The sequence below is a fragment of the Lithobates pipiens genome, unplaced genomic scaffold (genome assembly GCF_037356315.1).
Source record: "Lithobates pipiens isolate NorthernLeopardFrog02 unplaced genomic scaffold, aLitPip1_a1.2 Scaffold_23, whole genome shotgun sequence".
NCBI classification, from domain to species: Eukaryota; Metazoa; Chordata; class Amphibia; order Anura; family Ranidae; genus Lithobates; species Lithobates pipiens.
The window spans coordinates 61,283,867-61,299,395 of record NW_027507785.1 but is presented as its reverse complement, the minus strand read 5'-3'; the positions used below and the strand labels follow the sequence as shown (position 1 = coordinate 61,299,395).

Below are 15,529 nucleotides of genomic sequence, written 5' to 3'. Positions count from 1 at the left end.
TCCGTGACCGTGGCTGCGGGACCAGCGGACCCGATCGCCGCTGGTGTCCCGCGATCGGGTCACAAAGCTGTAGAACGAGGAGAGGTAAATGTAAACAAACCTCTCCCTGTGCTTCCATGTGTGGCTGTCACCGATCGTCTGTTCCCTTTTATAGGGAAGGAAGATCAGTGACGTCACATGCCAGGCCACGCCCCCCCTACAATAAAATAAAAACACATAACGTCATACATAATACCTACACTGCCCCCTAGTGGTTAACTCCCTCACTGCCAGTGTCATTTACACAGGAATCAGTGCATTTAAATAGCACTGATTGCTGTATAAATGACAATGGTCCCAAAAATGTGTCAAAAATGTCCGATGTGTCTGCCATAATGTCGTAGTCACAATAAAAATTACTGATCGCCATTACGAGTAAAAAAAAAAATGTTAATAAAAATGCTATAAAACTATCCCCTATTTTGTAAACGCTATAACTTTTGCGCAAACCAATCAATAATCGCTAATTGCGTTTTTTTTTACCAAATTTATGTATAAGAATATGTATCGGCCTAAACTGAGGGAAAAAATTTTTTTTTTATATATTTTTGGGGGATATTTATTATAGCAAAAAGTAAAAAATATTGCATTTTTTTCAAAATTGTTGCTCTATTTTTGTTTATAGCGCAAAAAATAAAAACCGCAGAGGTGATCAAATACCACCAAAAGAAAGCTCTATTTGTGGGGAAAAAAAGAACGCCAATTTTGTTTGGGAGCGTCACACGACCGCGCAATTGTCAGTTAAATCGACGCAGTGCCGAATCACAAAAAGGGGCTTGGTCCTTCGGCTGCAAATTGGTCCGGGGCTTAAGTGGTTAAGGAGTGAACCCTAATCGTGCACACCCAAAACCATCTGCTTAGGATTACACGAATGCAAAAAAACTATTTAGCTTACATGTTAAAAACATTACAACGATTAAAATGTATTTATATACATGCAAACACTGACAGACCTCAAAAAAGGAGAAATTGATAAAAACTAAAATGTCCATAAACAAGATATCTATGAGACAAAATGACATATAACCTATAAATAAATCAAAACAACAGAAAAAAGAAGAACACACAAAAACAAAGAAAAATGAAGAGAATGAAGAAAAAAAAATTTATTATGTCCAGCCTTCTAATGCCCGAAAAAGACAATTGTGTATATACACATTCTCAAACCATGTATTGTGTCTAAATGCATATGTATACAAGATAAGTATATATATTATAATGCCCTGTACACACAGTCAGACATTCCGACGACAAAATCCGTCAGATTTCTTCTGACGGATTTTGGCCCAAACTTGTCTTGCATACACACGGTCGCACAAAGTTGTCGGAACGAGGTGACGTACAACACGTACGACGGGACTATAAAGGGGCCAGTAGCCAATAGCTTTAGCCTCGTAATTTATTCTGAGCATGCATGGCACTTCGTTCGTCGGAATTGTCTACACACGATCGGAATTTAAACGATCAGATTTTGTTGTCGGGAAAATTTTAGATTCGGCTCTCAAATTTTGTGTGTCGGAAATTCCGACGGAAAAAGTCAGATGGAGCCCACACGCCATCGGATTTTCCGACAACACAGTCCGATCGCACATTTTCCGTCGGAAAGTCCGACGTGTGTACATGGCATAAGTGTTACTTTAAGTTGCCCTTAAAATGTAACCAGGTAGTGGACTTAGTTGTGGCAGGATCAAAAAAAAAGCTGGGAGACAATGAATAAAAGGTACATCAAGCAAGTTTTTTGGAAATTCAGAGTGCGACCCTTTCTTCATTTTATTTTCTTACTGTGCGGGAGGCGCTTTTACTAGGGGCAGGCATGGATTGGTGGCCCTGCTTTGCAGAGACACAGGATCCATGCCTTCAGTACTGACAGAATGTCAATCTGCCTTGTTTACATAGGCAGATTGCCGTTCTCCCTCTGAACTAAAGGATTGGGGGGTGGTGAGCGGACATCGAGTCCGCGGGACCTGCCACTCAGCTCCTGCCGTGAGCGGGCCGGCGGCCAAACACATGTGCGCCCCAGATCTGGAAGTGTTCGATGGCGTACTGGGTATGTGATCTGGCGCAGAGCGGCCGCCCTGCCCCTACTAAGGGAAGGCATGGATCGGTGCCCCCGATTTGCAGGTACACAGGATCCATGCCTTCTGTACTGACAGAACAGCAATCTGCCTGGTTTACATAGGCAGATCGCCGTTCTGCCTTTGTACTGAAGGATCGGCGGGTGCCAGTGGCCACAGAGTTCGTGGTACCAGCTGATCCGCCCCCGCAGTGTATAATCACTGCGGGAGCTGAGTATATGATGTGTATAATTACTGCGTGAGCGGGCCGGCGGCGCGTGTGTGCACCCCCAATCTGGAAGTGTCGGATTGCATACCAAGTACGTGATCTAGCGCGGAGCGGCTGCCCTGCCGCAGTATATCTACGGTGGGTGGTCCGCCAAAAATGATTTCACTGATTATTATGATCCTGTATCTAGGTACATTTTACTAAAAAAAAATTGCTGGCATCGCAGACTTCGAGGGACCTCACTAATGAACAGCGATCTGATCATGTGATCTCGATCAACTGATGTAATCTTGTCGTTTGTCACTTGGAATTGATCACATCATCTCTCATCAATTTCCACCTACTGCAAATAGGGCCCCCCCATTCCCACCAACCGCAGGCTGGTAATAATGTCAAGATTCAGGAATTTGATAGAGAGATTAAAAAAAAAAAAGAAAAAAAGAAAAAAAAAAAAAAAAGAAAACTAAAAAATGTGAACCATGCCTATGCCTCTAAATTAATTTTGAAACATTTCTCTAAATTAATCAAATGTTAATGCAACAACAAATTAGACCAGATTGCTATTTCCTTCATGCACAAATGGGCCACTTTACAGAAACCATTAAAGAAGAAGAAAAAATAAAAATAAAGAAGAAAGCAAAAAAAAAAAAAACACAGAGAAAGGCGAAGAGAAGAGACGGAAATGAAATACACTTTGGCTTCCACAAAAAAAATCCCCACCACAGTGACAATATGACAAGTGAAATAAGCATGAACACGAGCCAAACAGTGCTTACCCATTCATCCAAATCCGCAGGCTTTGCAAAATAAAAAAAAAAAAGGAGAGGGGGAGAGAGAGGAAAAGAGAGAAAGGAGAGAAAAAAAAAAAAAAAAGCAAGAATGTCAGTGATTTATTAAGTCGGAGGTTCGTCGGCACAAAGCTCTGCGTGCACCAAGTGTAGAGAAAGCTCAGAAATCGCAGAACATTAGATCAGCGAGCGGTGACTGTTCTATAAATCGCTGCACAGCAGGGCCAAAGCGGGAACCCGGGTCTTACAAAGCGTCAAAGAGACTCTTCAAGGGCCATTTCAATGCAACAGCGGGCACAATTCATCACTTCGGGGGCTGAATTCTTTTCGCTTTTTTTTCCCTTTTTGTATTGAGCCAAACTTTTACCTTTATTTTGGCTTCATATGTTTTTACTTTTTTTTTATTTTATTTTTTTATTATGGAAACAAAGTAGCTCACATTACCATTTGTTTACGTAAAATAAACAATGCTGTAAATGACAGGTACTAACTTTGGGAGTTAGGCCGGATTCACACCTATGCGCATTTTTAGTGCTTTTTGCATTTTGCAGATTTGCACTACAGAATGTCTTCCATAGGAAACCATGTTATATGGACTGTAGTGCAAATCTTCAAAATGAAAAAAAAAAAAACACTAAAACTGCATAGGTGTGAATCCAGCCTTAGCCCTTGTACACACGGTCGGTAGATTCCAACGGAATGTGTCCGATCGGACCGTTTTGTCGGATATTTTCCGACTGTGTGTGGTCTGCATCGGACTGTTTCCGTTGGAGTATCCGACGGACCAAGTTTTCCAACTTGGTAAAATTTTCAGACAAAATGCTCCGATCGGACATACTCCGATCATGTGTAGCGAATTCCGATCGGACAAAGTGCCACTCATGCTCAGATCAAATTCCTACACCAAAGCTATTGGCTACTAGCCTGAACGTAGTCCCGTCGTAATGAAATAACGTCATCACAATCTGAACAATCGGATTTTCCGACAACTTTATCTGACCGTGTGTATACAACAGTTTCGGACAAAATCCGACGGATTTGGTTGTCGGAATCTCCGACCGTGTGTACAAGGGCTTAGGCCTCATGCACACAGGCATAATGGCTGAGCACTAGTCGTTGGTTCAAATCCCAACCACAGCACTACCTGCATGGAGTTTGCATCTTCTCTCTGTGTGGGTTTCCTCCCACCATCCACAGCATGCTGGTAGGTTAAATGGCTCTTGTCTATAATGGCCCTAGCATGTGTATGAATGAATGTGAGTTAAGGACCTTAGATTGTAAGCTCCTTGGGGGCAGGAGCTAATTTAAATGTGCAATATACACTATAATGTCAAAAGTATTGGGACGTTTGCCTTTACACGCACATGAACTTTTATGGCATCCCAGTCTTATGCTAGCCATACACCTAAAAAAATGTTCAAATGTGTTTTCGAAAAACACGGTCGTGAAAGCAAACGATTTTGCCATCTTGTAATATCAATGTAATATCGATCGATAAATCATTCAATGGACATAAATTAATCGGTTCTTCCTTTGTTTTGTAACATATGCCTGGTGCAAACTGTTCGGGCGACAAACACATTAACATTTCAAGTTCTCATCCGTTCAAGCAGAAGTTTTCCAGACTTTTTCTTTTAAATTTTCTGGCCACTGAGAGCCGGTCACACTCACATGTAATGCGAATTGGATGCTGTGAAAACCGCATCCAATTTGCACATATGTGAACCCGTTCTTAAGGCAGGCTATCTTAAATTGTAACCTCTGAAGGAGAAAAAGGTTACTGATCTGCTTTAGTCACACATGGGTGTATATTTCAGCTCATGTGTTTACAGCTTAACTTGAGCTATTGAGCTCTGTAAAAAAACACCCTTTTTACAACGGAGGAGGCAAAGGGAAACTTGAAAATATATAAAAAAAAATGTTTAAAAAAGCAATCTAAGAAAAACAAAGAAAGAAGAAATCCAAAAGCTTCAAATTCTGGTGGTAAATGAGGATACAAACTTTCTTGCTGCTTAGAAATAATGCCAAGGTAAATATAGGCGTCACCTAGCAGTTTAAATGCCAAACGTATCTATTTAACAATTGCACCTTTTAAAGAGGGAGTAAACTCCCATGCATAATGTGTACCTATAGGTAAGCCTACAATAAGGCTTACCTATAGGTACTGTAAAGATCTCCTAAACGGGCACAGTTTAGGAGATATTTACATTACATGCAGGCAATTACGTCACCAGAGCATGCGCTCTGAAGGAACGACCACCCGTGCTGTTCCTTCAGATACATGTCCTGTGAATGACGGCTTCCCCGCGCATGCGCAGGAGTGATGTCATCACGGCTCTGGTCTGTCACAGAGCCGGAGTCCGCGGACCCGGAAGGAAGACTGGGGAGAAGATGGACGCCGCTGCCGCCATCGCTGGAGGGCTTCGTTTTCAGGCAAGTTTCACATACCGTAATGTGATAGCATTCAATACATACTAGCATATTATGCCTTTACCTTGCAGGTCCTAAAAAAATAAAATAAAAAAATAAAATTTTTTAAAAAATTAACCAACGGTTTACAACTGCTTTAAGGATTAAAAATAAAATAAAAAAATTAAGCTTTGTTACAATAAATCTTTATTCAAAATATGAAAAGATTTTCTTTCCCCTCTCCCAGCCATTTTTGTGCCCTCTACTCCCCCATGCGCCCTTTCTTACGCTTCAGTTGGCAATTTTGGACAGCTGCATTAGCGCAGGAATTGACGTCTAACCTCCCGTGAAAGGTCTCACCACGGTACAAATTCTCCAAACTAAACTCTGTCACAAGGCCTAACTGCCGCTCTTCACTGTCTGATATTTTTGGCCTTTCTTATCATTTCTGGGTCGGGTTATGAATACATTAACCCCTCTTTTTTAACTTTTTCTCCTTTTTTTTTTTTCCTAAAGGGTTTTTTGATTTTGTTCTGTATTTCGAATTATATATTTCATTTATGGTTTCTGCCTGACCTATTTTTTTTTTTTTCCAACAAAGTAAAAAATTGGCATTAAAGAGAAGGAAAAAGAATGCATTTTGAAAAGAATTCAACACCACCTCTACCTTCCCAGGGGGAACGCTGTGCCCAGTGCCTGCTTTTACTACTAATATATATATATATATATATATATATATATATATATATATATATATATATATATATATATATATATAATTTTGGCCTACTTTGTTAAAAAATAAAAAGAAAAAAAGTTTAACACAATATAAAAGAAAAACCAAAAGAGAAAAGCATTCACCATACCTCTGAATGTGTAACGTATGGGAGGTTTATAAATAGTTTGACTAATGAATTAAACAAAAAAAATTATAAAAAACTTTAAATGCCCCATACACACGATTGGACATTCCGACCACAAAATCCGTTGGATTTTTTCCGATGGATTTTTCCCCGAAACTGGTCTTGCATACACACGGTCGCACAAAGTTGACGGAAAATCCGATCGGTCGGAACGAGATGACATTCATAACGTACGACGGGACTACGTAGAGGCCAGTAGCCAATAGCTTTCGTCTCCATTTTTTTTCTGAGCATGCGTGGCACTTTGTGCGTCGGAATTCTCTACAAACGATCAGAAAAGGTCCGATCGGAAAATTTTTAAATCCAGCTCTCAAACCTTTTCCGTGGGAAATAATTCTGACAGAAAAAGTCCGATGGAGCCCACACACGATCGGATTTTCCGACAACATAATTCTGATCGGACTTTTTCCATCGGAATGTCCGACTGTGTGTATGGGGCATAAGACACACACACACACACATACATATACATACACATATATATATATATATATATATATATATATATAAAATAATTCACTCACACACATAAAAAAAAAAACGATAACATGTATGCTGACATCCGCCGAGATCCGATCTGGTCTGCCAAATCCAGACGGATGGAAAGCCTATTTTCCATCCATCTGGAGGAAACGGACAGTCAGTTTCCATCCAATCTCCCATAGAGGAGAGCGGGGCTCTGACAGGTCCGCCTCTGCACAGTGAGCAGAGACTGACCTGTCATCCGCCTGCTCAGCAGGAATCAGCGGATCGTTCCCCCCAAAGAGCAAAGCGGAGTCCGTACACGGACAAACCCATGTGAAAGGACTCTAGGACTTCACTTTAATTTTTGATGTGACACCTCAATTTTATATCCATTTACAGTGGAACCTTGGTTTACGAGTAACGCGGTTAACGAGCGCCTTGAAAGACGAGCAACTTTGTTCTTTTAAATTCTGACTCCGTTTGAGAGTGTTGTCCCGCAAAAAGAGCAGAAGCTAATGGGGTGTGCAGTACCGCATTTGGCCAGAGGTGTGGTGGCGCCAGGGACACTCGAAACAGTTCGGAGCCATTCGGAAATACTCAGAATCACACGGAAATACTCCGCTCCCGAGCGAGTGTTTCCAAGCCTTTCTGAATTCAGCCGAGCTGTCGCCAAGTATTTCCAAGGCTCTCCAGCCCCCCCCCCCCCCCAACCACTGGCCACATGCGGTATTGCATGTAATAGAAGTCAATGCTGAACAAATTATCTTCATTTCCATTGACTTCTATGGAGAAACTCACTTTGATAGTGTTTTGGATTACAAGCATTCTCCTGGAACAGATTATGGTCGTAATCCAAGGTTCCACTGTATTAGTAATACAAATCTGTTTTGGCATTAGATGTATTTTTAAAAGGTAGCTGCACTTTAACACTGAAATTATCTACAGTATATTCCCATAGCTCCCAACTGTCCTGGATTTCGAGGGACTGTCCCGGATTTGGAACAAAGTCCCTCCGTCTCCCTTTCCTCTCATCTGTCCCTCATTTTGGTCTGATCTATATAGTTATTTATCTCTCAAAAAGTGTTTCCCATTACTAAACCTTTCATCCAATTTCCAAAATTCAGCATTTCTAAATTTCAAAAGCCAGTATAAAGGAATAGTAAGGGGGGCGACGGAGTGGGGGGTGGGTTTAACTAATCATTTTCTTGCATTATTCTCCTTTAAGGGGGCGTGGCAGGGTGTGTGTCCTATGCCTACATACTTTCGCTAATAGGTTTCCCTCGTTCCCATCTCAAAAAGTTGTGAGGTATGTATTCTACCTCCTTCCTCACAGCACGGTTTGTAAGATAGGCTATCGGTCTCCTAAGAATTGGTTTGTAGGATAGGCTATGGGTCTCATAAGAAATGGTTTGTAGGATAGGCTATCGGTCTCACAAGAATTCTTGCATAATTCTCCTTCAAGGGGGCGTGGCAGGGGGTGTGTCCTATGCCTACATACTTTTGCTAATAGGTTTCCCTCGTTCCCATCTCAAAAAGTTGGGAAGTATGTATTCCACCTCCTTCCTCACAGCATGGTTTGTAGGATAGGCTTTCGGCCTCATAAAAATTGGTTTGTAGGGTAGGCCATCAGTCTCACAAGAATTGGTTTGTAGGATAGGCCATCAGTCTCACAATAAATGGTTTGCAGGGTAAGCTATCGGTCTCATAAGAATTGGTTTGTAGGATAGGCTATTTGCCTCACAAGAATTGGTTTGTAGGATAGGCTATCGGTCTCACAAGAATTCTTGCATAATTCTCCTTTAAGGGGGCGTGGCAGCGGGTGTGTCCTATGCCTACATACTTTTGCTAATAGGTTTCCCTCGTTCCCATCTCAAAAAGTTGGGAAGTATGTATTCCACCTCCTTCCTCACAGCATGGTTTGTAGGATAGGCTTTCGGTCTCATAAGAATTGGTTTGTAGGATAGGCTATCGGTCTCACAAGAATTGGTTTGTAGGATAGGCTATCGGTCTCACAAGAATTGGTTTGTAGGATAGGCTATCGGTCTCATAAGAATGGTTTGTAGGATAGGCTATCGGTCTCACAAGAATTGGTTTGTAGGGTAGGCTATCAGTCTCATAAGAATTGGTTTGTAGGATAGGCAGTCAGTCTCACAAGAATTCTTGCATAATTCTCCTATAAGGGGGCATGGCAGGGGGTGTGTCCTATGCCTACATACTTTTGCTAATAGGTGTCCCTCGTTGCCATCTCAAAAAGTTGGGAGGTATGTATTCTACCTCCTTCCTCACAACATGGGGACTGGTTTGTAGGACAGGCTATCGGTCTCACAAGAATTTGCCACCATGCTGAAAATCTTGGTGTTCAGTAATGAGCACTTTCGGCAATAAGAAGTAACGTTTGCCACACCTCGGCATGGTCCAGTTGAATTTATGAGACCATACGTGAGCAGCGTGCCAGAGATTGAAGAGATTCGGTGAGTAGACAGATTACTGACAAGTTTGATATAGAACAGTAGGCACTATGTTAGCGCTAATTGGTAATAAAATCTTCCAAAAGCTGACCCATTACTCCCTGCTATGATAAACCACAGCAACTTGCCTCTGTCCTCATTTCATCTCCAAAAAATCTAAACTACAAAATGACCTAAAGTATCGCGGAGACTAATAACCGGCTGATCTGCAATCCTCTTGTTTATGCCTATGAGCAATGTTTATCGACTGATTATTCATCTGCCCCCACGCAGCCATCTCTTACATAGAAAAACAATAAAAAGAAGGAACAAAGATAAAATAAAAAAAAAAAGAACAAATCCAGAAAAAATAATAGCCGCAGACGGCGCGCCGATGCGTTTAAACATCGATGGCTGTAAATGTTTCTTGCAACGGAATGATTATATTGACAGACGCACAAAGTTTTTCCAAAGGCAGACTGTAAATATAAAATACGCTTTTCTGCATTCACGCCAAATTGCTCACCTAGAGGACATACAAAAACACAGATAATTAAAGGGTCAGTACACCCAAAGCTTCTATTACTGTTATTTTAGATGCCCGAAGTTACTAAAAAAAATAAATAAATTGCTTTGATTGCCGACCCCCTGTCAGCGTGATTTTGATTTACTTTTTCTTCTGATTCTTGTCACAGGGACAGGAGGCGAGCGGAAAATGGGTACAAAGGCAACACAAAATTAAAAATTCAGTCCCTTCCCTGCTCTATCCAGAACTAAAGACAGTGGTTTTACCTTTGCGGGTTTAAAAGGAAAGGTTCTCTCTCCCGCAGTCTGTGTACTTTTATTACCTTCAACTTAAAGTTTTACTAAACCCACAACATTAAAATCAGTCAGTCTGTATATACAGTAAAGTCTGCTGGTTATACTCGCTGTTAAACCCCCCCCCCCCCCCCAATTGGTAAGTCGCCTGCATTGTGTAAAAAGGCTGTTTGATCCTGTTTTCTCTGATTCTCCCCTTCTTCCACTGTGCCCGATCCATGTCCTGATGAGACAGAGCCTTTGGAATCACTCTGCACCTGCTCAGTTTGGTGTGTATTGCTAGAGAGTTCTTTTTCTTGGGAGAGTGCATGTCACCAGCACTGTCCTGACAGAGGTAAAACGTATGAGGCACAACTGTATACAGGGGGTCCCCTACTTACAAATAGGAAATCTACCCCTAGGAAGGGAAATTCTCTCCTGTAAGCGTTAATATGGGAAAAAGGTGTCTCCACTGATACTTTATCACCAATCCTTGTTTCCCCAACAGCCCAAAATGTTCAAAATCCAATTACCATTGGGACAGAAAGCGAGGTGAAATCTTCTGTACAGGGGCACAGACAGCTAAACAAATGTTACAGGGGTGATAACCCTTCATTATGTTATCCAAAAAGGGGTGATAACCCTTCATTATGTTAACCAAAAAGCTTAAAGAGGAAGTAAACCCTGATGAGTTTACTTCCTCTTTCATTCCCTGCAAAGGTAAAGCATAATGGACTACTATGCATCGCATAGTAGTCCATTATGTGTCACTTACCTGACACAGGAGCCAGCGAAGTCGCCGCTGTCCCCTGTAGTCCGCCGCATCCATCTTCTTGGTGGGGTCTCGCAGCTCCGCCACTGTCATTCGGCGAAGCCGCGATGACGTCACTCCCGCGCATGTGCACGGGAGCCGACACGCGCGGCAGCTCCGTTGTTGAGAATGACGCGCTCAGTGCGCCTGCGCGCCGCTGTCTATGGGCGCATGCGCCGTAGACAGCGGTGCCTGTTTTCGGGCAAATATCTCCTAAACCATATAGGTTTAGGAGATATTTCTTGGACCTACAGGTAAGCCTTAATCTAGGCTTACCTGTATGTGAAAGTGGTTTGTAAGGGTTTACAACCACTTTAAAAATAGATTTTTTGGCTGGAGCTACACTGTTCCAACTTACAATGTACCTGTTCCAACTTACAAACAGATTCAACTTAAGAACAAACCTACAGTCCCTATCTTGTTTGTAACCCGGGGACCCCCTGTATACTGAATGCTAGCTAAAGTGTTTGTAAGGTTTTTTTGGTTTTTTTTTAAATAACAAACATATCATACTTACCTCCACTGTGCAGCTCGTTTTGCACAGAGTGGCCCCGAACCTCATCTTCTGGGGTGCCCTGGTGGCTCTCGCAGCTCCTCCCGACATCAGATAACCCCCTAGGACAGTGATGGCGAACCTTGGCACTCCAGATGTTTTGGAACTACATTTCCCATGATGCTCATGCACTCTGCAGTGTAGCCGAGCATCATGGGAAATGTAGTTCCAAAACACCTGGGGTGCCAAGGTTCGCCATCACTGCCCTAGGAGAAGCGCTCTCCCAAGGGGGTTACCTTGCAGGCGCGCTCCTGAGTCCAGCATAGCCGCCGAATGTATGACTCGGCCCCACCCCCTGGGTCATTGGATATGACTGACAGCAGCAGGAGCCAATGGATATGCTGCTATCAATCTATCCAATCAAGAGCAGAGTACCCTGTGCAAAGAGACAGCGCGTCCCCACCGAGTCAGGTTCCAGAGCTCCGGTAAGTAAAAAAACGGGGGTGGTCACCGCCAGGTGTTTTTTCCCCTTAATGCATAGGATGCATTAACCACTTTAGCCCCAGAAGGATTTACCCCCATCCTGACCAGAGCGTTTTTTTGCGATTCGGCACTGCGTCGCTTTAACTGACAACTGCGCGGACGTGCGACGTGGCTCCCAAACAAAATTGACGTCCTTTTTTTCCCACAAATAGAGCTTTCTTTTGGTGCGATTTGATCACCTCTGCGGTTTTTATTTTTTGCGCTATAAACAAAAAAAAAAAACGTAAATTTTGAAAAAAAACACATTCTTTTTTACTTTTTGCTATAATAAATATCCCCCGAAAATATATAAAAAAACATTTTTTTTCCTCAGTTTAGGCCAATACTTAATTCTTCTACATATTTTTGGTAAAAAAATAAATAAAAAAAAAATAAAATGCAAAAAGCGTTTATTGATTGGTTTGCGCATTGGTTATAGCATCTACAAAATAGGGGATAGTTTTATGGCATTTTTATAAATTATTATTTTTTTTTTTTACTAGTAATGGCGGCGATCAGCGATTTTTATCGTGACTGCGACATTATGGCGGACACGTTGGACAATTTTGACACATTTTTGGGACTATTGGCATTAATACAGCGATCGATGCTATAAAATTGCATTGATTACTGTAAAAATGTTGCTGGCAGAGAAGGGGTTAACCACTAGTGGGGGCGGGGGAGGGGTTAAGTGTATCCTAGGGGCATATTTCTAACTGTTCTGGGGGCATGGCTGTGTGTGACATCACACCGATCGCTGCTCCCGATGGCAGGGAGCAGACGATCAGTGTGCTGTCATTAGGCCGAAGTAAACAGCATCTCCCCGTTCTTGAGCTCCGTGACACGATCGCGGGTATCCCCGTGGCGATTGAGTCCGCGGGAGCAGAACGGGGGAGATGCTGTTTACATCGGCATCTCCCCGTTCTTGAGCTCCGTGACACGATCGCGGGTATCCCCACACGGCGATCGAGTCCGCGGGACCCCCGGGTGCGGTCACAGAGCTCGAAATTTAAAGGGGTACGTTACCTTGCCCAGCCGTGCCATTCTGCCGACGTATACATATATATATATATGTGCAGGAGCCGGTCGGGAACCGGTTAAGGTGAAAAAACATGAAGGTTTAAAACCCCTTTAAATAGACCTTAGTCAGGTGATGAAGTTTGGGCGTTTTATTTTCCATACAGTGTATATGGATTTGGGGGGGGGGGGGACTGAGAGGATAACCCACATACACATGGAAAACATAACAAACAGTTAACTGGTTACTTCTTCAGCTCAAATAAAATGGAAAAAAAAAATAAAAACTTCTCATCTAGATTACGGTTCTTATCTTAATCAGCTGCTTCATCAAATTGTATTAACTGCAACAAAATGGAAATCACTTTAGATTATTTCCATTTATCAGTTCCGAACGCCTAAAACCAAATCCGCCAGACCACTACGTCATTCTCTCTGCAGTATGAAAATGACTCTCCCCCCCCCCCCCCCCCTCCGTGTACAGCAGATACAAGAGCAAGATCTAGTTAGCAGTTCATCAATCCTCAGGTAAAAGGCTTTGTCAGAATGTGTTATAGAAGTGATGACGGGCAGATGGAGAATAGAGAAATGCCAACTTCTGCAATTCTATAAAGGGTTCCTGGTGTGAAAATATGGGACAGGCACACGTCAATGGGCCCCCTAATTATACACAAGACTTTTCATGCCGTTTATTGTATGCATGTAGCGGAGCAACGTGGAATGTCGAAGCACCCGTATAAAATCAACGTGTCAGTCCAAAGATCATTTAATAAAAATGCCATGGGGGGACCTGGTTGCTTTTCCATAAGAGAGGGACTCTGCTTTTCGGGATACCAAAGTGCTCCAGTCGTAATGTAATAAGAAAACTAGAGAAATCTGCATTACCAAATGGAACACAGACAGGGGCGGACTGACAACTCATGGGGCCCCCGGGCATTAGGAGATTATGGGGCCCCCGGGCATTAGGAGATTATGGGGGGCCACGGGCATTAGGAGATTATGGGGCCCCCGGGCATTAGGAGATTACAGGGCCCCCAGGCATTAGGAGATTATGGGGGCCCCCGGGCATTAGGAGATTACGGGGCCCCCGGGCATTAGGAGATTACGGGGCCCCCGGGCATTAGGAGATTATGGGGGGCCACGGGCATTAGGAGATTATGGGGCCACACAGTATACAATCACAAAGTATACACATATATGTTTCTATTGGCTGAGAAGGTACTGGAGGGGTGGGGCAGCTATAATCTCAGGATTGTTAGACCAAAAGGATGTCAGTAAGGGACATTTCAGAGACAGGATGTAAAGAAAACACAGATTTTTACATACTGTCCCTGGTTTTACTGAGGCTGACAACCCTGATGGGGCCCCCCTAGTGGCCCCGGGGGCCCTCGGACAGTGGGTGGCCCCATAAACCCGCAATTATTATTATTTTTTTTTAAACCTGCAAAGCAAAATGCATAATGAGCTAGTATGCACCGCATACTAGCTCATTATGAAATACTTACCTTAGAACGAGGCCCCGACATCTGGCCCGATCCACGCCAAGGGAGCTGACATGCTCCCTCTGCGTTTCTTCCGGGTATCGCAGCTCCGGCGCTGTGAGTGGCCAGAGCCGCGATATCGTCACTCCCGCGCATGCGCGCGGGAGATTTCATTCCCGGCCGGCCGGCCACTGCCGGATTTTCAGGCCGAGAATCCCCTTGTGCGCATGCGCCGCTGCAGTCAGCGGCGCATACCGAGGGGAATATCTCCTAAACCGTACAGGTTTAGGAGATATTTTTTTTACCTACAGGTAAGCCTTATTATAGGCTTTCCTGTAGATAAAAGTAAAAAAAAATTAGTATACAACCACTTTAACCCCTTCACTGCCAGTGTCATTTAGACAGGAATCAATGCATTTGTATAGCAGTGATTGCTGTATAAATGACAATGGTCCCAAAAATGTGTCAAAAATGTCCGATGTGTCCGCCATAATGTCGCAGTCACAGTAAAAATCGCTGATCGCCACCATTACTAGTAAAAAAAAAATGATTAATAAAAATGCCATAAAACTATCCCCTACTTTGTAAACGCTATAACTTTTGCACAAACAAATCAACAATCGCTTATTGCGTTTTTTATTACCAAAAATATGTAGAAGAATACCGGCCTAAACTGAGGGAAAAAAAATGTTTTTTTAATATATTTTTTATAACAAAAAGTAAAAAATAATGCGTTTTTTTCAAAATTGTCGGTCTATTTTTGTTTATAGCGCAAAAAAAAAAAAACGCAGGGGTGATCAAATATCACCAAAAGAAATCTCTATTTGTGGGGAAAAAAAGGACGTCAATTTTGTTTGGGAGCCACGTCGCACGACCGCGCAATTGTCAGTTAAAGCGACGCAGTGCCGAATCGCAAAAAGTGGTCTGGTCTTAAGCCAGCAAAATGGTCCGGTCTGTAAGTGGTTAAGGTATGCCGAGGCATTGCAGCAACCAGTCTGATGCTTTTAGAGATTTACTTAATGGCCACATCCAAAGATGAGACACCTCGAGCAA

At 42.8% G+C, this 15,529-nt stretch overlaps 1 protein-coding gene across 6 annotated transcripts in view; it reads right to left on the bottom strand.

The window, feature by feature from the left end:
- Positions 1-15,529, bottom strand: part of CHCHD6 (coiled-coil-helix-coiled-coil-helix domain containing 6) — a 471,528-nt gene that overhangs the window by 333,836 nt on the left and 122,163 nt on the right. For 4 of the 6 annotated variants that reach the window (XM_077451735.1, XM_077451740.1, XM_077451737.1 and 1 more), the window contains exon 5: positions 3,099-3,119. The exons of the other annotated variants lie outside the window; for them this stretch is intronic. In XM_077451735.1, the coding sequence (XP_077307861.1) occupies positions 3,099-3,119 (21 nt within the window). The remainder of the gene's footprint in view (positions 1-3,098; positions 3,120-15,529) is intronic. 6 annotated transcript variants of the gene reach the window in all.